At 48.6% G+C, this 22,195-nt stretch overlaps 1 protein-coding gene across 1 annotated transcript; it reads right to left on the minus strand.

The window, feature by feature from the left end:
* Positions 1-67: 67 nt before the first annotated feature.
* On the minus strand, positions 68-22,104 carry WDR3 (WD repeat domain 3; the record flags this gene model as incomplete). Its single annotated transcript, XM_084279656.1, has 26 exons — positions 68-857; positions 1,741-1,834; positions 2,620-2,748; positions 3,226-3,269; positions 4,371-4,418; positions 4,949-5,041; positions 5,776-5,841; positions 6,482-6,532; positions 7,504-7,638; positions 7,744-7,855; positions 8,003-8,103; positions 8,789-8,845; positions 10,748-10,883; positions 11,315-11,400; positions 12,590-12,691; positions 13,325-13,418; positions 14,165-14,395; positions 14,728-14,823; positions 15,714-15,811; positions 15,926-16,027; positions 16,849-16,959; positions 17,382-17,477; positions 17,819-17,897; positions 20,132-20,250; positions 20,714-20,923; positions 21,934-22,104. 26 exons carry the CDS (start codon positions 22,102-22,104, stop codon positions 702-704), a joined length of 2,817 nt encoding a protein of 938 aa, XP_084135782.1. The 3' UTR covers positions 68-701.
* Between the last annotated feature and the right edge of the window lie 91 nt (positions 22,105-22,195).

Consider the following 22,195-nt stretch of genomic DNA (forward strand, 5'->3'; position numbering starts at 1 on the left):
TGCTTTGTTTGCTCCCACTGATTTTACTCCCTGGAAAAACAAATCCTTTGAGAGCTTGCACACGGGGCAAGGCAGCTGAGGCTTTACTAGAGAAATATTAGGACAAAACTCCATGAACAAAGCTGTCTCATAAAGCATGTATAAATACACCTTTACTAGAGTGCAGCCGGGTTTCTCCCAGTCCCACTAAAAAGTGAGTTGCTGTAAGACCAAGTTCTCACACTTGGTAGAAGTCACCCAGCCCTGCCCACAGTCTCTAAGCCCTGCCACAAGCCACCAGCAGGTGTCAAACAGGATAAAACCTTGCAAAGTCCCTTCCCTGCACAGGGCATGGTCCCACAGGCAATCCAAGTGCTGGATTCACTCCATTCAGCTAAAACACAGGAGGAGGAGCTGACCTCTTCTGCAGGAGAAATCAACTCCGTTTCTAACAGGTGTTCCACTGGAGGAAAAGCAGCTAGCTGACTGCCACCTCAGAAACAGTTCAAATGCAGACATGTGCAGCAGAAGACAGAGAGCTCATCGCAGAGGTGACCATTCTGAGCTGGGGTTATATGCTGGGTTATACCACATGGGGAGGGGACACACTTTGTCCCAGTCACCAGTCAACATCATAGATGTTCAGCCACAAGACCACTTCCGTGACCAGCACTGAGGTTACATGACCCCATCCATATGCTCTGGGTCTTGAAAAGCAAATACTAGAGCACTGCAAGAACCATCTTCTCTTTCTTCTTCCTCTTCCTCTTCTTCTCCTCAAAACGGTCAGTAGCATCAGCAAAAAATGTCACCTCATCCTTGGCCTCAATCTCCCTCTTCAGGTACTGGAGCCCTGCCATGTTGAATCCCAGCACATCCTGGAAAGACAGACCAGCACCACACTGTTGGACACATCTCAAGCTTGCTGGGGACCAGGGCGTCCTGCACTGGCCAACCTCTACTAAGAAACAGTGAAAGCAAGACAATCCACAGATTTAACCCACAGATGTAACTAAACAACATTATTTAAATGTAAACTTCATCTGAATAGGAGAACAATCTGTCCTGCACTCTGTTCCCCACAGTTCTCTCTTAAGAGAGACAACTTCTCGCTACAATCCTCTGTATTTTCTGAAAGACACATTGCTGCCATGCACCCTAAGTTGCCTCTGGGAAGATGCAGTGTCTGCCTTATTTGAGACACGTGTACCCCATGGAAAAGCCCAAGAGAAATACAGAGTTTATTTACGTGGGGCTCAAGGAAATTGAGATAAGGACACTAACTGGATGAGGGAATGGGCAGAACAGACTGAACAGAGCTGGGTAGTATAATAATTGTAGAGGATTTCTGTTGGGATAGGGATTTTAAGCACGATTCTCACATATTGGATTCGCAGAGGCGAGGGGTGGGATGCCGCAGTTTTGCGAGGCTGTGCTGCTGAGATGGTTTTTGTAAGCAGCAGGTACAGTTTTCTGCCAGCCTCAGTGTAAAAGCTAGAAACTGGTGAGCCAAAGCCCACATACACATATCACAGAAAACCAAGGGCAAATGAGGGTGGGAAGACAAGTGCTAGCTCATCGCTGGGTAGTCTCACACCAGGCAGAACATGAGGAACAGGCTGCCTGTTTGTACTGGAGGAAGGTGAAATGGGCTGACTCCCAACAAACTTCCCCACTGAAGACCACGGACAACACACTCTCTCAGACACTGGCCCATCCTCTTACTCCAAATCCTGGAAAAGGGGAGGCTGGAACACTCACCCGGGCTTCACTGACTCTGGAAATGGTTGTTTTCTTCAGATTCTCTATCACTGTCACCAGCATGTGGTTGCTTGTGATTTGCCCAAAGTGAATCCTGTGAAAAAGCAGGTAGTGGCACATTGTAGCATTGCTCTTTGAACCGTCAGAAAGCTCCCAACTCCCTGAGCCTCTGTCTGCTCTGGACATAAGATCTTTCTTAAATTAGATGCGCCCCTCCCCCCCCCCCCCCCCCCCCCCCCATCCTTCTATAACAGGCATAGGCAGATCTGTCTGGAAAAGCCACTCTCTAAAGCTTCTCTCTGATGTGTTCAAGGGGAAGGTCTCTGAGGGCAAGGGCTCTGCAAAGACTCCATGCCAGTCAATAGTGCCATTTCACCCTTTATGCAGGACATTTCATATCAGTGAGACTCAGGGGAGCAAGACCAGCAACCCCATCTCAGCATCTGATCAGTCCATTCCCACATGCCATTCATTGTGGGCTGCAGTGATTCCTTATCCCCTGCAGAGACCACATTCCCAAGGATGCTTCTCAAGAGCTTCACAGCCAGAGACACATGAAAGAGCCCACATTTTCCCCACATGCTGTTACATGTGCTCAGAGCAAGCGATGTCACCTCTGCAGCCCCAGGAGACAAGGTGTCTCTACCCAGCTGTGAGCTGTCCTCAGGAAGAGTCTCACAGCACAGCAGTGAGATGAACCTCTCTTTTCATGTAACTGGCACAAACCACCAAGTTCTTGACATGCACCAGCACAAGGAGCCCAGAGGAACCACCAGGCCCACTACTGAAGAGGGCCCTGTTAGGTCTTCCTTGGGTCCAGGTTCTGGACAGCAACTGAACAAAGACCAGCAGATCTGTCAGGGTAGATGAAAGACTCACTTGAGCAGGAAGAGGAGAGCTCGGCACAGGAGTTCAACTTCTGAACCCAGGTGGATATATTCATTGAAGAGTCTGAGCAGGTCAGGGACATAGGAGAAGGGCAGCACCAGGAGAGACTCTTCCAGCTCACTAAGGAGAAAGCAAAGGGACAGAACCATCAGTCTCACCCACTGCCCTGCTACAGGTGAGCAGGAACCACACTGCTGAATAGGAAATCTCAAAAGTTGTGCTAAGCATTCATCACTGCTGGGCTGTTATTGCCAGCAATGCACAGTGCAGCTGCACAGAGCCCAGGCCAAGCAGACATCTGGCATGGGTTGCATGCACACAACCATGCCTCCTCACCATCCCCAAGCTGCTGTTCACACACAAGTGTGTCTCCAAGCAGCTAACTCATATTCATCTAACATTCTCCATGGAAGGAACAGTTGACATTCCCCAATCCTGTGCACGCTCCACAAGAGGTTGCCAGGGACAGGAGCTTGAGACTCTTCAGCACTGCCCATACCCAGCACAAGACCATCTCAGGATGCCAGCCAGCCCTGGGCCCAGAAATTCAATACTTGGTCACAAACCACGTTCAGCAATAAGGATCTTGGGACTCACCTCGACTTGACCTTCTTGAGAACTTCTAGAACATATGCAGAAGGCTGTAACAGAGGAAAGACACCAGCTCTGCATATCAAGAAACATTCCACGACAAACATGTGCCCTAAGGTCTGCTTCACCCAGTTAAAAACTCACAATTGAGTCTCGTGAGATGGACAGATGAAACAGAATATAACAGAGAGGAAACTCCTTCAGCTTCAATCAGCTGCCAGTCTGGGAAGTTCTCCTGCCACGAAACATCAACCCAGCCTTCTCAGGATACTCTAAACTGCTGAAGGGTATTGTGAAAAATCTCTAAGGGCTAAATTATCTCATATCTAGTTCAGTGAATCTTGTACAAGCCAGACAAAAACAACTAGTGGAAACAGTCAAATCATATGTAAGAAACCTTGCCCTTACTCATCTCCCAAAGACTTAATTCCTGCTACTCCTGTTCATCTGCTGAAAATGTTTGGCAGATGCAGAGCACAGCTGGGAAGCACCAAGTGCCTAACTCTTACGTCACAGGATTTCATTCACCCCTGTTCAACCTGTTCAAGTTGCAATTAAATATACCAGGATTCTCAGAGGGAGGGAGGGAATGGCTCTGGCGAAGCACTAGCTGATGTCACATGGTGGGGGACACACTGACATGAGTTCCCAATTACCCGTTCTGGTGGGTGCTCAGGCACTGTGTGTAAGACAGCACAGCTCCTCAGGGATATGCTACAGTTGGCAAATGCACCCTCCTGGCAGCAGGAAGACGTGCCCTTCGGCACTGGAAAGGTTTGAAACAGTTTAGCCTAACCGGGTGAAAGCTGTAATCCACTGGCTTGTGATAAGGCACATGAGGTAATGGCTACCAGCAGTTATAGTTCACCCTGATGGGGTTAAACTTTTCTAACACATGTGCAAGATATTAAAAAAACCCCAAACAAAATCAACCAACCAACCAACTGCCACACAACAAAAAACCAGTACAAAACCCCCAGACTGTCTTCACTTTGCACAAGCAAAAATGCTGAGCTTTCATTTCAAGTTGAATCAAATAGTTCTCTGCCCCCAGAGCAACCCCCACAGTGGTTTTGGCTCAGCCAGCAGACCAAACAGCCCCACTCTGGTTGAGAATGGCCCACAGCCTTTGGCCTGGGCGTTCCACTTACTGTAATGTTTCCATAGGCACGGAGGATAGGATTGGCAGGAAAGGGAACCTGCAGGCACAGAATGGGTTAGAGCAGGTCAGTTGTGTGCGTACAAATGCAGAGAAAATGTTAATCCACACTAGAAAAGTGACTTCCTGCAATTCCCACACCTCCACCCTCCTCAGACCTCGCTGAAGACCTCCTTTGTAGCCACCAGACAATCTCGTCCGTGCATACAACGGACTCAAATACGTATGAATTTTCTTCCACTTCTCCTCACTGTCCCCACGTATCTCACAGCCCCTTATTTAGCAAGGACTGTTGAGGTGAAGACAAGTAACAGGCTTTGGGATGAATTTGCAGCAGCACTCTCCCAGGAGCAAAACTTGCACCCCACTGTGACTTCAGATGTAAAGAACACACTACTGACCCTGCCACAGAGTGCAATGCCATCGTGTTCTCCAAGCGATTTTGGCAAGTCTCTGCTATTTCCAGCTGCCCTGGCTTTATCTGCATGCTGAGCCTTTCCACTCACGTGACAGAGCTGGAAGGATGCACCCAAACACACCCTGGGACTGGTACACTCCTCAGCCTCTTACCTCTTTTCCTGCAGCTTTGCATATGGCCTTGTGTTCCTTCAGTTTTGCCGTCTCTTCCCGATACAGCTCAATAGCCTCCATGATCCGCTCAGCCTACACCACACAAGAACACAAGTCTATGCAACATCAGCAACACCAAGCAAGCCAAAACAAAGCTCATGTCCACCTGGACGAGTGGAGGGGGAAGCAGGAGGACTGATATGGAGGAGCACCACAGGACATCTCGCTCAGAAAGGTAACCTCCAGACTACACTGCTACTCTGAGCATGTCAATCATGTCCTGAAGATGTCAAAACACCATCCACACTCCCCACACTGCCCAAGTGCCCTCTCCTGCAGAGCTTCAATTGTTGCCTTGACACTGAACTACACCCCAAGCAAGCAGTACCCCTTCAAGGCACAAGCCAAGGTCAGGCCGTTTTGAGTATTCAGACTGAGGACTTGCTCTGTATTTCTCAGAATGTGTTAGGTTGGAAGGGACCTTTAGAGGTCATCTAGTCCAACCCCCTGCAGTAAGCAGGGCCATCTTCACTAGATCAGTTCACTCAAAGCCCCATCAAGCTCGACCTTGAATATCTCGAGGGATGAGGCCTCCACTACCACTCTGGGCAACCTGTCCAAGTGATCCACCACCCTTGTTTTGAGGAACTTTTTCCTAATATCCAACCTAAATCTCCCCTTTTTGAGTTTAAAACCATCCTCCCTTGTCTTACTGCTACATTTACAAGAGCACAGGTTACTCCTCTTCAAACAGATGCTCCAGTAGCACTCTCCCTTGAGAGACTGGTGAGGCACAAAGCAATGCTGTTAGACCCACACAATCTTACCGCTTTGATGGTCTCAATAGTCTTCTTTCCTGCCAGCCCCGTCTCTCCTTGCGTCTCTCCAGCCACCTACAAAATACAGAGTTTGAAGCTGATACACCCACACACCCCTGTACCCTACCACATTCCATACCAAGAAAAAAACATCACTCCCATCCCCTAAACTGGTCACTTATCTGAGGAAATAAAGAATTTCCCAAGCGCATGGCTCCTCCTCAGGAAGGGAGGCACCACACTAGCAGTGAGCTCTGAGAGGCAAACACACCAACAGCAGCTGAGAGATCCCATCAGTGTCAAAAGGATCAGTGACACAACCCAAGCACCTGAGCAAGAGGGATGAGGCTTCCCTGCCCATCATGCATTACAGGGATGTGGAAGCAGCTACCAGAAGGCAGTCCAGCCCTGATGCAGAGCTGGTGTGGGTGCAAACTGGGGAGACAGGATGGGCAGTGGTACAGCAAGGTTTCGGCATCCACAGCTACCATGTAGCAGTCTGGCCAGCTCCACACACTCTCCTGAAGCTGTCTGCAGGAAGCACCCAAGTCAGCTGCATCATGGGGCAGCCACAGCTTCAGCAGCACCTTTTTCTCTGCACCTCCTCAAAGCAAGAAAACTGCCAGTCCTCTCAGACCTCTTTCCTGCCTCTTACAGAAGCAGTCATTCTAGACTTTGCAGTCAGACTCACACACCCTCAGACGGTGCAACTCACCACAGGCTGCTCCTCCTTCGCCACACTCTCTTCATATTCAGCTTCTTGTTGCTATGGTGGGTGAGAACACAACAGGTTAATGCAGGTGAGCAGGCAGCAAACAAGGGTGTAAGTCCTTTCTAGACTGGCTGAGCAGGAGAGCCTGCAGCTTTGTGCAGCCTGTTGCAAAACCAGGACAAATCAAGCAGGTATCAACAACGTCCGTGAAAATGCCCACTTGCCCCTGGTCCCAAACCCACAAAGAACTCTGGAATCTCACAGGCAGAAAGAAATCAAGGTCTGTGCTCCAGATGCAAGAACAGTCCCTAGACAGCCCACCAAGCGGAGACAAAGACAACAGCAATTCAGCACTGCACCTTCTACCCAGCCCAAGAAAAATCCCAGGGTTGCCCTGGCCTGCAAGAGGAAAGAGCCTCCTGCCTGGCATCTCTCACATCTCCCCATCAGTGTCTAATTCATTACTGGTGTGGTCATGTCCACCTTATTATTCAAACGTGACCCAAAACACTTTTCTGATATCTGGAGAAAAGCTGTCTCTGTCTGTCCTTTTGCCACCATCATTCCTAGAACACCAACTACTGGGCACCAAGATGCTGCCTATGGACACTTCAGCTCTCTGCAAACAGGCCAAGGCAAAAACACATCAACATTTATCGCAGGTTTCTCATCCACTCCTGCTTCTGCACATGCTGCTACATCCTTCCTCCACTGTGGTTTGAAAACTGCTTTAGGAAGGGGAAACAGAACCAGAGTCCTCTTCAGGATACAGTGAAGAGACAGGAAATCAAGTTAGCCAGGCATCAGCAAATCTGTGGTGCCTTCTCCAGACAGCTCAGGGCAACAATCCCATCATGAATAAGACACCAGTCAATCCTGGGCCCCTCAAAACCAGGCTGTGGTTATTAATAAGCAAGTCATCCAACTGCAGAGCCACACTCTTCCACAGTGAAAAACGAGGAATCTGCCTGCTGGGAGAGAACAGGCCTGGAAGTTGTGTCTGGCAGGAAGGATGCAACTCTTACCATCTCCCTCTCCTCTTCCAAAACAAGTGGCTCCCTCGTCCTTTCCCAGAGACGAAGGGATTTGTCATGGGACGCTGACACCACGTAGTCTCCATTGGGACTGAGCGCCAAACACCACACCTCCTTGTGGTGGCCCTGCATGACAGACAAAAGAGGTCACCACCCAACTCCCACGCCCTGAGGGAAGTGCTGCTTGTGCAGGGATCATGCTTCCTTTCAACAGTCTCCAAAATGTCCTACCTCCAGCGTCTGGATGTGCTCAAATTTGTCTGCATCCCACTGCTTAATCTTGCTGTCCTTCCCAGCTGTGAAGAACAGATGGGATTTCGCCACAAACTGCAGATACATCACACTGGAAGGGAAAAAGGGTTAAAGTCACCCACGGGGGAAGCACTGCAGACTTCTTCCCACTCTACGCTGGACAAAAGGGTTGCTGCTGGATCACAACTCCCTTGGGATAATAACCCACACCCCAGAGACGCTGCACGGTTTGACTGACCTGTCATCATGAGCAAAGAGTGAGCGGTGACAGTCCCCAAAATCCAAGCCCCAAATCTTGACATTCCTGTCAGCAGAGCCGGTGGCAATTAGAGTCCCATCCTAGAGAGCCATGAAAAGAGAGGAGGGTGTGAGTAGCTGGCTGGCAGCCCCGAGAGGAACCGCAACTGAACCAGTGACTACCCATGTTGAGTGAGCAGACACCTGGCCACTGAAACAGACCCTCCAGATCCCTCCCCACCCCCCACCAGAGTGGTCTATGCCTGTGGTACCAGCACAGCACCCTGGCTCTTTCCTGAACCTCTGCAGGCATTTAAGACCTTAGCCAAGCCTTTTTGGCTTCCAATAAGCATCATTCCAGGACACCCCATAGCAAGACGCAGCTTAAGAACAAACAAGCACAAAGAGGTTGCTCCACCTCAGCACCTGCTGCCTATTCCAATTACTGAATAATTCAGACTCTGTTTGCACATAAGGAGAGTATCTTCAGCAGAGAGCAGGCTGTACCTCCTAAGTGTAGGGAACTCCCACCCACGGCATTTTGGTTTCTACTCACTCACAAAATGCCCTATTCAGTTCTGCCATGATTGCTACTCCGTGAACCCTCCCAGTGAGCACAGACTGCGGGATCAGGAGGAGCTTGCTGTGTCCCAGCAAGAAACTGCTGATTAAGTCAGGAGCAAGGAGGTGACAAAAAAGCATCATCCTAGAGGCCCTGCTGCTGTCACAGACGTCAACACGACCACCATCTCACCTGCAGCACACACACAGTCTTAATGGTACTTACATAGGAGATGTCCATGCACAGCACCGGCAGCTTGTGTCCATACAGAGAGAGGAAAAACTGAAGCAGAAGAAAGGTGTCTCAGTTAGACATTCTGAGTCGAAGGGGGCAAAAATCTCATGCTCCAGGCCAGTCATGCTGGTCATTGCTAGCCTATTGCTAGCCATCACTGAGAAAAGCCTGGATCCATCCTCCTGCTCTGCCTCAGGAGATCTGTCTTTCTAGCACTGCCCCTCTTTCATTCTTACCCCAAACACAGCTAGCAGCAGGGCCACGGTGGCAGAAGTGAGATGAGGGGGAAGTACCCAAGCAAGCTGTGCTAACTCTGGCGCTGAGGACCACTGCCCATGGAATTTATCACAGAATCACAGAATATTAGGAGTTGGAAGAGACCTCAAAAAATCACCTAGTCCAATGCCCCTGCCAGAGCAGGATCAGCTAGACTAAATCACACAGGAACATATCCAGGTGGGTTTTGAATGACTCCAGAGAAGGAGACTCCACAAACTCTCTGGGCAGCCTGTGCCAGTGCTCTGCCACCCTCACAGTGAAGAAGTTCCTCCTCATATTCACATGGAACTTCCTGTTCTCCAGCTTGCACCCGTTGCCTCTTGTCCTGTTGCTGGCCAGCACTGAGAAGAGCCTGGTTCCATCCTCCTGACTCTCACCCTTTACATATTTATAAACATTAATAAGGTCACCCCTCAGTCTCCTCCAAGGTAGAGGCCCAGCTCCCTCAGCCCTTCCTCATAAGAAAGGTGTTCCATTCCTTTCATCATCTTGGTGGCCCTGTGCTGGACTCTTTCAAGTAATTCCCTGTGCTTCCTGAACCAAAGGGCCCAGAACTGGACACAAGACTCCAGGTGCGGTCTCAGCAGGGCAGAGTAGAGGGGGAGAAGGACCTCTCTTGACCTACTAACCACACCCCTCCTAATACACCCCAGGATGTCACTGGGCTTCTTAGCCACGAGGGCACACTGCTGGCTCATGGTCACCCTGCTGTCCACTCCCAGGTCCCTCACACCTACACTGCTCTCAAACAGGCCTGTCCACAACCTATACTGGTACCTGGGGTTGTTCTTACCCGGATGCAAGGCCCTACACTTACCCTTGTTAAATCTCATTAAACTTCTCCCTGCCCAACTCTCCAGCCTGAGTCTTGCTGAATGGCAGCACAGCCTCTGGTGTGTCAGCCACCCCTTCCAGTTTTGTGTTGTCAGCAAACTTGCTGACTGTACACTCTATTCTCTCATCCAGGTCATCAATGAATATAATGAACAGTACAGCTCCCAGTACTGACCCCTGAGGGACTCCATTAGATACAGGCCTCCAGCTAGACTCTATCCCATTGATGACAACTCGCTGTCTTCTTCCCTGCAACCAGCTCTCAATCCACCTCACTACTTGACCTTCCAAATCACACTTCCTCAGTTTAGCTACAAGGATGCTGTGGGAGATGGTGTCAAATGCTTTACTGAAGTCAAGGTAGACCACATCTACTGCCCTACCAGTATTTCTGTTTCTCTTCACCTATCTGTCAATGCTGGCCTGTGATGTGTCAGTCCCTAACATCACCTGTTAGTACACAACAAGGAAGATTCTCCCACCCCAAACTTTGCCTGTGCTATGCCCCATTTAATGCTGTGTGTGACACATTCACCCCTCCCCTTACAGTGCCACGCAGGTCTGGAGTACCACCATGCTCACAGGGTTTAGAGCGAGCCTGGCCACCATGCAGACTCACAACACTTTCTGGGGTGAAAAACGGTTCTTCTGCCCAGTGTGGGCCAGCCATGGTTCTGTCAGGTTTGCTAGCAAACAGGCACCTAAAGTGGGACACATGGTCTCTCTCCGATTCTTACTAGTGTCCTGTACACAGACACTGTTCCCATATACTCCTGACCTTTCAGGCTACGATCACACCACTCCCTGCACAGCCTCACAGCCCATTTGGTCACACACCTTGAGCGTATCAATGTAGAAAATCTTCACAGTGCAATCCAGCAAGGAGACAGCCAGCAGTTTCTGGTTAGGGCTGTACCGCACACAGAGAACATCTTCATCCAGCTGCAAGATGCGCACATGTTTCACGGAGAGCCTGGCCACAAGAAGAAAAAAACCCACCTGTTATCCCAAACAAACAAGTTGGGAAGAGGCATGAATGCCATTCCCACATCACACCCCAGGAAAGGAAGTTAATTCTAACCTGCACCATTTCATTCCTCACTGGGACTCGGAGCACAGTACTGCAGGCTGACACATTCCACTGCTAAATTTACTGCTGAATGATCTGAAGGCCCATCCTGTGACTAGAGGTTAAACCCACCCACAAAGAAGGGACCAGAATACGGCAAGTCCCCTTCCCCAGCTATGTTCAGACCTTTGCTAAACAGCGCCAAGCTCACACTCTTCTCCACGTGTGCCACACACATGCCATGGGCACTTCTCAGAGGGCACAACAAAGGCCAAAGCACCCTTTGATGAGATGGACCGCAGCTGAATGCAACCTAAAGAGGTTCATCTCCTCACCTTTTCTGAACACTGCTCTCATCCTTCACAAGTTCAAACTCCCAAAACTTGACACATTTATCAGCACCACCTGTCACAAAGCCACGCTGCAGGAGAAAAACATAAAATTACAGCGAAACCAGTTTTGTTATAACCCAGAGTTACAGCAAAGTTCTACAGGCAAGGAATTGTCAAGCACACAAGGAGGTTTTTGAAATGTGCCCCATTCCCACAGCATTAATGATGAAGAGCACACCACCAGGAGCAAAAACACTTTCAAAAGCTCTGTCAGGCTGGCCTAAGTCAAAGGTGCCAAATGTAAATCAAGGCATGGGCTGAAACTTTGGTACTGAAAGCTGTAGGTAATGAAGTGTACATGTTTTATAGGCAAGCTGACACTCTCTCTGCTACTGGGCTGCACATGGCACAACCCCTACCCACCACTCCACAAGCACAGCCTTTTCAAAGAAGAACAGTCTAACTAAGCCCTTTTAAATTAAGAACAAGGGTAAAATCTGCCCTGTATGGTTTTAATCTGCCAAGGAAATGAATCCCAGGCAGGTTATTACTTGCTATGGTTTTCACTCCACCAGCACAACACGACAGCTTAAGAAAAATAAGAAGGGCATACACGGCAAACAGAACAGAAGGGAAGCTGACAGAAACCAGTATAAACCTGAACTGTGGTAATGGAGAAAAACTGATAGAAGCTGTAAAAGACACAAGCAGATTTCTACTCGCAGGGGAGTTAAGTCAAACAAGTATGTGCATGTAAAATGGGAACATTAAAAAAAAAAAAATCAATAGTATTGAGGCATTTCTAGAGGGAAGTATGAGAACTACTAAACAGCAACACTCAACAAGAGTGCAACAAAGAAAAAAAAATCACAGTGTTAATGAGATCTTTAATCCAGCAGACAAAGCAGCAGCAAATTTAAGAAGGAAGATAATCAGCCACTGCAGCAGGTTATGAGGGGCTGAAGCTCTCCACAGACGGAACACAACCACAGGATATGTACTGCATCACACACTGACTCCATCATGGATGTCCAGATCACAGAAGCCAGATGAGGCAATGAAGATGACCCCACTGCCTAAAGGGTCATTGCAACGTGACACAAAGGTACAGGTTACATTAAGCTATCTACGTATATAGACATGTTCTTAGATACTACCATACTCTGCCTCTCAGCATGAGGGGTACCCATGCCCCCATTAGTGCAAACACAGCTCTACAGGAAAGAGCAACACAAGAAGATATGCAAGATATGACACTCTAAAAGGTGGACGAGTTACCTGGTCTGGTGAAAGAGCAATGGACCACACCGCCCCATCATGAGCATTAAGTGTCTCCATGAGACTGCCAGAAGCCAGGTCATACAGCTGCAGCTTCCCTGTCTGGGAAGGAAGATACATCACAGAGGTCAAATCAGCCCCTCTGCCTTCACAACACACTCCAGAACACCTTATGGAGCATTCACCCCATCTGCAAACAGACCTGATCCTGGGGTGCTGGCAAGGTGTCCCAGAAACAGCAAAGAGAAAACTACCTCATAGCGGAGCCCAGAGACAAAAGGTTTGGGCTGCCAGAGGCAAAATTCCAGCAGTGACCAGGTCTTGCTGATAGCCAAGAGGAGCCCTTGCTCCGTTTGCGGGCTCTGGGCTGGACACTCATTTATGGACAGCACTAGCTCAGCCCTGCCAGCCCTCGACAGCTAGCAGAAGAGCACCCCTGACACCCACCTCCTGAACAGCCAGCTTCATTAGATGTCTGTCACACACAGATGGCCAAACTCCTGATCTCCACCAGTCATTTCCCAGAGCTCTCACCAGCTGATCAGGTAGGAGAGCTAGGAGCTACATAGACAGTCTGGGAATGGAGCAGAACCTGACTGTTGGAAGAGGTTTTTACACCTAAATCAGAGTACTCCAGATCAGGAGATACAACTCATGTCCTGTAAGGCAGCTTCAGTGACATTTTCAGGACACACTTCCAAACCCAGGCAGCCCAGAGCACAGGACACTGTTTACCTTGGTGCCAACGATGACCTGCCGATCTCCTGGGACAAAGAGCGAGCAGAGCGCATACTCACAGTCCATAGTCCGGATGCACTGCAAGGTTGATCTGTGGACAAAAGCAGAGCCCATAACCTCATATCACAAACAAAATCTGTCCCACTCAGTGAGATATGCTCCAGAGTGGCATCTGCCCACAGCTGTCTCTTCAGCTGGAGCCAGAAGGTACATCCCCACCATCCTAGGACCCAAATGCTACCCTGCATTACTGCCAACATGCAGTTTTTATAGAAAATGTCCACCATCAGGACTTATTGCTGTTATAAGCAAGGACAGAATTCCTGTTGTCAAACAACACTGTCATTCAGGAGAGGAGGAAGGAATATAAGATAGCTTGCTCAAAGGAAACAGAGCACAAAATTGGGACTTCTCAGGAAACGCTGGGACAATGCTCTTGATTAGAACAGCAGCCTGCTCAGTCTAATATTAAATCCTTCAGATAAGATGCCAAGAAATCCACATGTTCCCTAAAAAACAGGCTAACAGTTGGTGCCTCTTATTGAGAAGGAAAAAAAAAAAAAAAACAACAAAACAAAGTCTACACTGACTTTTGTGTTCAGGTTTGTTCTTTCCATAACAGTCCCTAAACTTAGCCTCAGTGCTGTTTTACAGCATCAAACCCCATGAGTTAATTATGCAGCTTTAGCTCCATAGCTTCTCATTTCCCCTAATAAGGAAAGAAAGTCAACAGAAAACTAATAAACTCATTTACTTCATTCCCTATTCTGTAATTGTCCCCTTTTATGGCTGCCTCTCCGAACAGCTCTGGGAGACCGACACAACCTGACTCTGTACCTGTTCCAAATCTTTACAGACTCTGCGGCTGCTGAGAGAATAGCGATGTTGTCAGAGCTAAAAGCCAACGTCCTGACATCACTGCGGTGGCCTCCAATGGTTATCCTGGATGCACGGACAGCCTGTGGGACTTGTGCTGACAGGTTCAGGCTGTACGACTCAATGATGTTGTTCTGGAGCAGCAGTGCGATCTTCAGCTCTCCTTTTGGAGAGAGAATCAAGTCAAATGACCTGTTTGATGGAGACAAAATCAGAGCTGGACACAAAGGCAGTAAGACAAAACATACAAGAGATCAAATATCCCAAAAAACTGAGAAAGAGGAATATAGACAAAGGCATCCCACAAGCAAGTACACGCTGAGGCACAAGGTGTGCACAAAGGGGACCGCTTGTGAGGGAGGTGTGAATGGCCTGGAGATCATGCCAGGCCTCTCCTCAGCTCCACCTGGAACAGATGCTGCAGAGGAAACTTCTTCCACCTCTCCTCGTACTGAGCTGTGCAGCACTGTCCCCAGGTAGGTACATAACCACAGCTCAGCCTCTACAATAGGCTTTCCACTCACTTGATTTTAGAGGAAGCTTTGATGTTTGTGACCCGCTGAATCTCTTCCTGCAGGCTCAGCTCCACGCTCCTCTCCGGCTCCTCTTCAGAGTTCTGTCTGGAAATGTCAAATAACAGAGGAGACTCAAAAGGCAGCACAGCCAACACAAACCAGCACAGGGACAGAGAATAACATAAGAAACCCACTTAACCCACTGAAAACAACCACCCTCTTTTCCAGCAGTGCTAAGTAGGTTTAAGAATGGGGTGAGACAGCGAAGTTCATGCTGATCTACAGACTACAAAAGACACAAATTGTCCTAAAAAATGCAAGCTCCTCTGGAGCCAAAGCACTTCAACAAGGCACATAAGAAAGACGGATACAAAAAAAAAAGCTGCATTTGCACAAGAAACCAGTTTCTGCTCATCTCCTTCAACTCACCAAAAGTCCCCAGCCATTGCAAAATGCACCTCCAGATTTACTTGCCTTGTGTTTCAGTTTTTACCCTGGAACCAGACCCCTCCCTAAGGGCTGTTGGGAGGCACCTGTTAAGTGCCAGGATACCCAGAGAGACACTTAACACAGAACAAACTCTAATAAAGCTCTCAACTGTATCTCTGCCTGATGTAAAACATGAGATGAGGTATCAGTGCCACTCTGATTCCTCAGATGACAGGACTTACAGGAATGAGAGCTTCAAGGACATTATTTGATGCACCAGCTAGTGTAAATATCAATGTCAGGCAGAAGTGAGCAGCTTTGAAAAACCCTTTTATATGCCTATTCCTTTGGGTTTTTCCAAGGGGAAGACTCAGAAGGAAAATGATTTCATTGGCCTCTGTGAGTAGAGTTGCTTAGGCAAGCACCAAGCATGCACAGGAGTGCTCCCAGAATAAAGCAGCTAGCAGAGCCAGAATAGTAGACTGAAGTCCAACCACTGCATCATGTTGCTGAAGAGTTTTTCTAGCAGTTCTCTGGACACAGGCAGCACTCAAAAGACTGCTTACTTGGCTTTTTTCTTCGCTTTCTTCATTTTCTTTTCCAATTTCTTTTGAAGTTCTTCTTCAGAAAGGACAGAGAACACTTCCAGAACAGCATCTGTTCCCTAGAGACAGAGCAAATCAAAGGCACTCAAAGCCCTGGCTGGCCCTTACAGAAATTACCCAGTGTCTCAAATAGCCTCCTGTACAGCTCGACAGCAGAGCCCCCCATTACTTACATGGCAGGCCAAAACCTTGCCCGTTCGGTCTGTGGCAAGAGTAACGACTCGATCTCTCCCTTCCCGCATGATGGATCCAACCTTGCTGCATTTTACAAGGCGCTACAGGGAAAGAAAGGAGAAGAACTTTGGTCTGGAAGGTCAAGTGATCTTCTCAAGCAAGCTCAGAAACAAGTGAAGAGGAGAGGGAGGAATGAACCTACAGGGTTCTGGTAGAACAGTCAGCAAGGACAATCTAGGGACCAAACAAGCATTTGTGTCAGCTACAGGTTTATCTCCTTATGCTTTGTAGCATTTTAGCTGAAAATCATCACTGACAGTCTCAGTGGAAAAATAACAACTTTAATGGCAAACCATCATCGTTTAAGAGGCAGAGATGAATTTTTATGCCACAAAGGCAGCAGAGCTCAGTTCCTATGTCAGAACAGGCAGAGAAAATGAGAACAGAGACTCTTAAACAGGTGGTTGCAGTTGGAAGAGTATTCAACAAGGTATCTACTATCATCACTACAAGCAACTTGAAACCTGAACAGGAGCCCCGAAAGTTTCACTGGACGGACAGGCTCAGTAGAGTATCCACCAGCAGCACAAGTGGGAACAGCTGTCAGACTTTGCTACTCCCCCCTACTTACTCCTTCTCTCTTACAAAGAGAAGGCAAAGTTTTCAGTGGAGAATAACAAGTGTACATGTTTTGGCTGATGTTCTACAGGTAGATGGGGAAGCAACTGCTGCTGAGGAAGACGTTATGAAGCAAGACAGGAATTACCACATTTCCCTAACAGCCAAAATATGACAGTTGGGGTATAAACACAATACAGAGGAGCAACGTGTGTGACTCAGAACCCTGCTGACTCTGCAAGCAGCACCACACAAATGGGGTTTGATACACCAGCCCACAGACAGCCAGGAAAACTGAGCTTACTTCCTCAGGATGCTCATCCAACTCTAGGGTCTCATCCTCTTCAGTGTTTTCTTCTGCTCCAGGTGAAGCACCTTTGCTTTTCTTGGATTCTGGCTCATCAGGGTCTTTTGCCTGTTCATGGACAAAAGCCCACAAGGAATACCTTAAACCACAAGAGCTCCAGTATTCCAGTTCCCATCTCATTTACACTCCAATTCCCTGAAGAAAATGGTTAGTGTACACCACAACAAAGGAGTGGCCCACAGCAGCCTGTAGGCACCAAACACTCCATGTCCCCCTGGCTTATCATCCACCCAGCCAGAAGGCAGGAATATCTGACACACTCTGGAAGCCTTGCTCTGGAAGTGCTCACAGCTTCACTTGAAAGTTCAAAACACAGAAAATACCAAAGTCTGTCCCAAGATCCGCTTCTGGACCCTTCAGACAGCAAAGACATTGCTTTGGCTCTGATTCCCAGGATGTCAATCAGATTTAACGTTTCAGTCCCACCTTAGCCCAAAAACAAGCAGCCTGGCAAGACTGCAAGGGGTTACCTCCTCGATGTAAGTGATATCCCACACTCGTAGCTCGCTGTCAGCACTCCCAGTGATCAGCCTCTTCTCTTCAGATATCAAGGCCATCCCCCAAACCTGTCCAGAGGCACAACATGAGGAATTGGCTTATGGTTCCTTTAACGATCATAACAGCAGCAGAGCATCTTTAATTCATTTATTTAAACTGCAGGCAAGAGGAGACTGGATCTAGCCAGGACCTCATCCAGGGACACCTGTACTGGAGTTGTTACCAACTGCATGTTGATGTCAGCTCCTGGAAAGTTTGGAAGTTTCTCATTTGCTCACCCCTAAAGCCTAATGACAAGCAAAATACTGGTGCCAGTTTACAACTCTGGAGAGCAGGGAAAGCACAAACTGAGCCATGGCATATAATCCAAAGTCCCCCCACACCAAAAGCTCCTGCACAACCTTCTTACCTCAGTACGGTGTCCAACCAGAGTTTTGAAGCAGTGTTGGGTGTCCAAATCCCACCATTTCACCAACGTGTCTTTGCCACTGGAACAAAGAACAACTCAAGACATGAGGAAAGATTGCCAGAGCCCACATGCTTAGAAAAGTAGAAATACAGAAAGAATCTAAAACATGGCACAGATATCACAGAGCAGCTGCTCAGGCATCGCATTCCGCAAGCTGTGAAAGATCAAAGTACAGCAACACAAAGGTGCTGCAAAAACCTATCTGCAAGACACCAAAAACTGCTTCCTCCTCTGCCTTCAGCTGAAAGCCCCAGTGTCCCACAACCTCCTTCCTCAGTTATTTAGGGTGAGAACAATACTCTTTACTGAGGATGAAAACACTAAGTGCAAAGTGTTGGTCAACTCTAAAGCTGCCTTTGAACTCCCCCTCCACACTCTGAACCTGTATCACGCTGGTGCAGTGACCAGGCTACAAAAGCAGATTCCTTCATTTTAAGGAGTGATGCAGAGCTGCTCCACCTAGCAGACCTATGGCCCTTATCTTGACCCATGAGCCTTTTGTTATATTTTCCCTCCCCCTGCGCAGCTGAGGAGTGATAGAGAGGCTTTGGTGGGCACCTCATCTCCAGCCTGGGTCAACCCACCACAAGCATCTGAGAAAAATAATTTTAACAATTACATATTTTCGGTAACTTTGTTAGGACCTATTTTCCTCTATATAAAACTTGTCCAATTACTGAGCTCCTTCAGGACAAAAAAAAAAAATATCTGGTTAGAAGTGATGTGTATTGATAATCCATCTTTCATGTTATATAGGATCCAAAGGTCCTTGTAAACTGGACATATGAAAACACCACCAAACATTCTGTATGCAAAGCACTGCAGTAAGCTGCTTAGGTAAACAACAATCTAAAGTAAGGAAGCAAAACTGCATCTCCAGGAAAAAAAAGGTAACATCTCTATAAAGTGTTAATAAAAAAAAATTAAGGGAAAAAAAGAAAAAAAGAGTATGTCTTTACCTCAATTTAGCTACTGAGAGAATTAAGAAGCATTTCTAAAGCTGACCTGCAAATACTTGTATTGAATCAGGCATCCCCTACCAAACCAACAAAATACCACTTCTCCCATTTGAAGTAACAAAGAAGCAGAAGAAACTTACTCATTTTACACTGAGCTGATTAGGTGACATATTAATAAAGAAAATCGACAGATATTAAATCATAGAATCATCGAATCTTTAAGGCTGGAAAAGACCACTAAAATCAAGTCCACCCAACCAATGCCACACTGTCAACTAATCCATGTCCTGGAGTGCCTTGTGTTCAAAAATCATGAAGACAAGGCACTCCAGGACACCACCCCACGGGTGGTGACCACACCACCTCTCTGGGCAGCCTGTTCCAATGCCTGATCACCCTTCCAATGACAAAATTTTTCCTAATATAGAATCTAAACCTCCCCTGATGTGCAAAAACTTCCGACTTAACTATCGCTTTTTATGCAAGATTTTGTGTTTAATTGTCACACACAAAACTTGAAGCACCAGGGCAATTTGGGCAGAAATCTGAAAGGGTTGGGTGAGCCACAGGTCTCAAGAAATATGTAAATGGATAAGCAAGGTGTACACCTGGAGCCATGCAGCAAAATTAGGGGAAAACTTTCTCAAGATTGTCAGAAAGTCTTTAAAAGTTCTTTAAGGGTAAGCGAACATTAATCCTGTTACCGTTGTTATTACTATGTGCCTAGTCACACAGCACTTACCCACCATTCTCAAAATTAATTCTGAAAGACTAACCAGCTGCAGACTTTTTCTGTCAACCATTTATTACTAAAGGGATCCAGTCAACTTGCAGCTCGTGTCAAACAACTAACCAACCCGAAATAACCCCACCTATCACCTTAAATTAATTCCTATAATTATGGCACACTAGGAAGCAATTTTTCTGCCACGTTACTGTGTGAATTACACCTGCAGAAGGTAGGTCTCTGTAATTCCTCAAGATCAAGAGCAAAAAGGTTACATACTTAGTGAATACATTATCACTACTGCTTGTTACAGTAACTCTAAATTGCCATATTACCAGCAAGGTAAACCATTTCCCAAACACCAATTTTCTGAATAGCTGTTTCTGTCCTGTTTAACGTATCAGGATTCAGGCACCACCCTGATGAAATACCCAGCTACAACAAAACCACATGCTAAGGTGCTGGCGGATCTGAGAGAAGGAAATAGCTGTAGCAGCTAGGATGTCTAAGTTGCAAGTAAAATCATAGCTGCTTTCCTGATTGACTGCTGCAGTTAGCCTGGCTCACCTGGTAACCAACAGGTTCTTCTCCTTCAAGAAAAGGACTTGAGTGACAGCATCCTTGTGTCCTTTCAGCCGGTACAGACCGCTCTCATTGATGACATCCCACACGATGACATCTGTATCCTGGAACAGACAGAGTGTCTCAAAGGGACTGGGATTTGTCTCTGCAAAACATCCACCTGTGCTATGGGACTGGAAAGATTACCCACTGCCCCAGAACATGCTTTCTCACTCTGAAGTTGAATGTCAGGGGTGATTAACAGAAATTACTTTCCTTCCCCCAGGGGTGTGTTCAGACCAATAAATGCATCCCTGACTCTAGCTGCTTTTGCTATTCCTGACCTCACAAGCTTCTGCACCTTCTGCAGCTCTTAGAACTCCACTCCTGCCCCCGTTGCTGCTCTCCCAAGCCCTGGGTTCCCCAACTCCATCACTGTCTTGCAGCCTTAATTCCTCTTGCTGCCGTCCTCTGTCTATAGGCAGAGTCCACGTAAGCGATTTAAAATGCCAAACGTTTTAGTGCAGGTGAACCTTCTCCAGAGAGCATCTCTACGAAAGGGCTGTCCTCCAGATGTGCAACCCTCACCTTTGAGCCAGATACCAGTCGGCCACCCAGGTGGTCATATTGCAGGGCTGTAACCGCAGCCTTGTGTCCATTGAAGGTGATATTTGCTTCTCCACTCAGAAGGCTGAAGACACGGATCGATCCATCTTCATACCCAACAGCCAAGTGCAACCCATCTGGCGAGGGGCAGAGGCAGCTGACCTCCTGCTTGAGACCCTTAAGGATAAGAACCTGCAGATTTTTAGGAGACAAAATACGTGTAATGCTGATAAATGGCATGTCAGAGCCAGATACTTACACAGCAGAAAGGATATACTCCACTCTTCTACCAAACTTCCAACTGAGCACTTCCACCACTTTAGAAATTCATTTTTCCGCTTCCTGCACTGAACACAGTGTCATCAGACCTGTTCTACAATGCAGACAGCAGCTAGAAGGGAATTTTTCATAATCAAAGAGGAAACTGGTGCAGAATAAGGCCTGGAACTCAGAAGCCCAAATTTCTGCCCCTGTGTTTTAAGTGCCACAGGGCAAGGAATGCTGTTGGAGCATGAAGCCGGGAAGCTTCTTCCTGACCCATCCTCTCCCACTCAGCCTATCTCAGGTGTAGGACAGAGACGCTTTTTCACAGGCTGGACAGGAACCTGACAATGGTAAAAGCATCTCCAAAACATGCCAGCGGCCACCACGCTGGGGCCCGCAGAGCGACTCCTGAGTTCGGCTCGCAGTCGGCAGCACTACTCATGGTGCCTTCAGACTCCGGCAGACACACGCAGCGAAGCCCTTGGAGCTACAGCTCGCAGACACCCCACGAGACACAACCACCACACGGGAAGCCCGGCTCGAACCACCAGCCCTGCATCACCGCTGCTACACCCCAGAAGCCTCGGGCGGTGCCGCTGCCGCTTACCAGGTACCCAGGGAACGGCTCTCCCAGCCCCCGTGGCCGCAGTGGCTCCCCCCTAAGCGGGGCACCAAAGGACCAGCTGTTGGGTTCATCCAGGGCGCGCCCAGCCCTGCAAGCGAACCTCAAGGGTGGGCTCAGACTGCCGAAAAGGGGGGGCGGGGAGGGGGGGGGGGGCCGCGGAGGGGGCACCCGTCCTAAACCGCAGCTGGCCGACGCTAACGCAGCTTTGCCCCGGCTGCTCAAAGAGCGCCGCACGCTTCGCACCGCACCGCCCCCACCCCGGCCCGGCCATCGCAGCCCCCGCGGGAGCTGCCCGGGCAGACCCCGCTCCCACCTTCTCTCCTTTCCGCGCGTCCCACACGAAGACGTGCTCGCAGGCCGGGGCGGCCACGTAGCGACCCCGCTCGCCGCGCAAAGCCACGAACGCCGCGTTGCCCCTGGCGCTGGCCACCAGCCCGAAGAGCGCGGCCGGCCCGTAGCGGAGGTACTGCCGAGTGAGGCCCATGGCAGCGCCGAGGGACGAGCCGGGGTACCGGGAGAAGCGGAGGAAGGCGCCGAACGAGCCCCCCCGGCCGCCACACGTGCTTCCCCCTCGC

Source organism: Gallinula chloropus (assembly GCF_964237585.1).
Source record: "Gallinula chloropus genome assembly, chromosome: 1".
NCBI lineage: Eukaryota > Metazoa > Chordata > Aves > Gruiformes > Rallidae > Gallinula > Gallinula chloropus.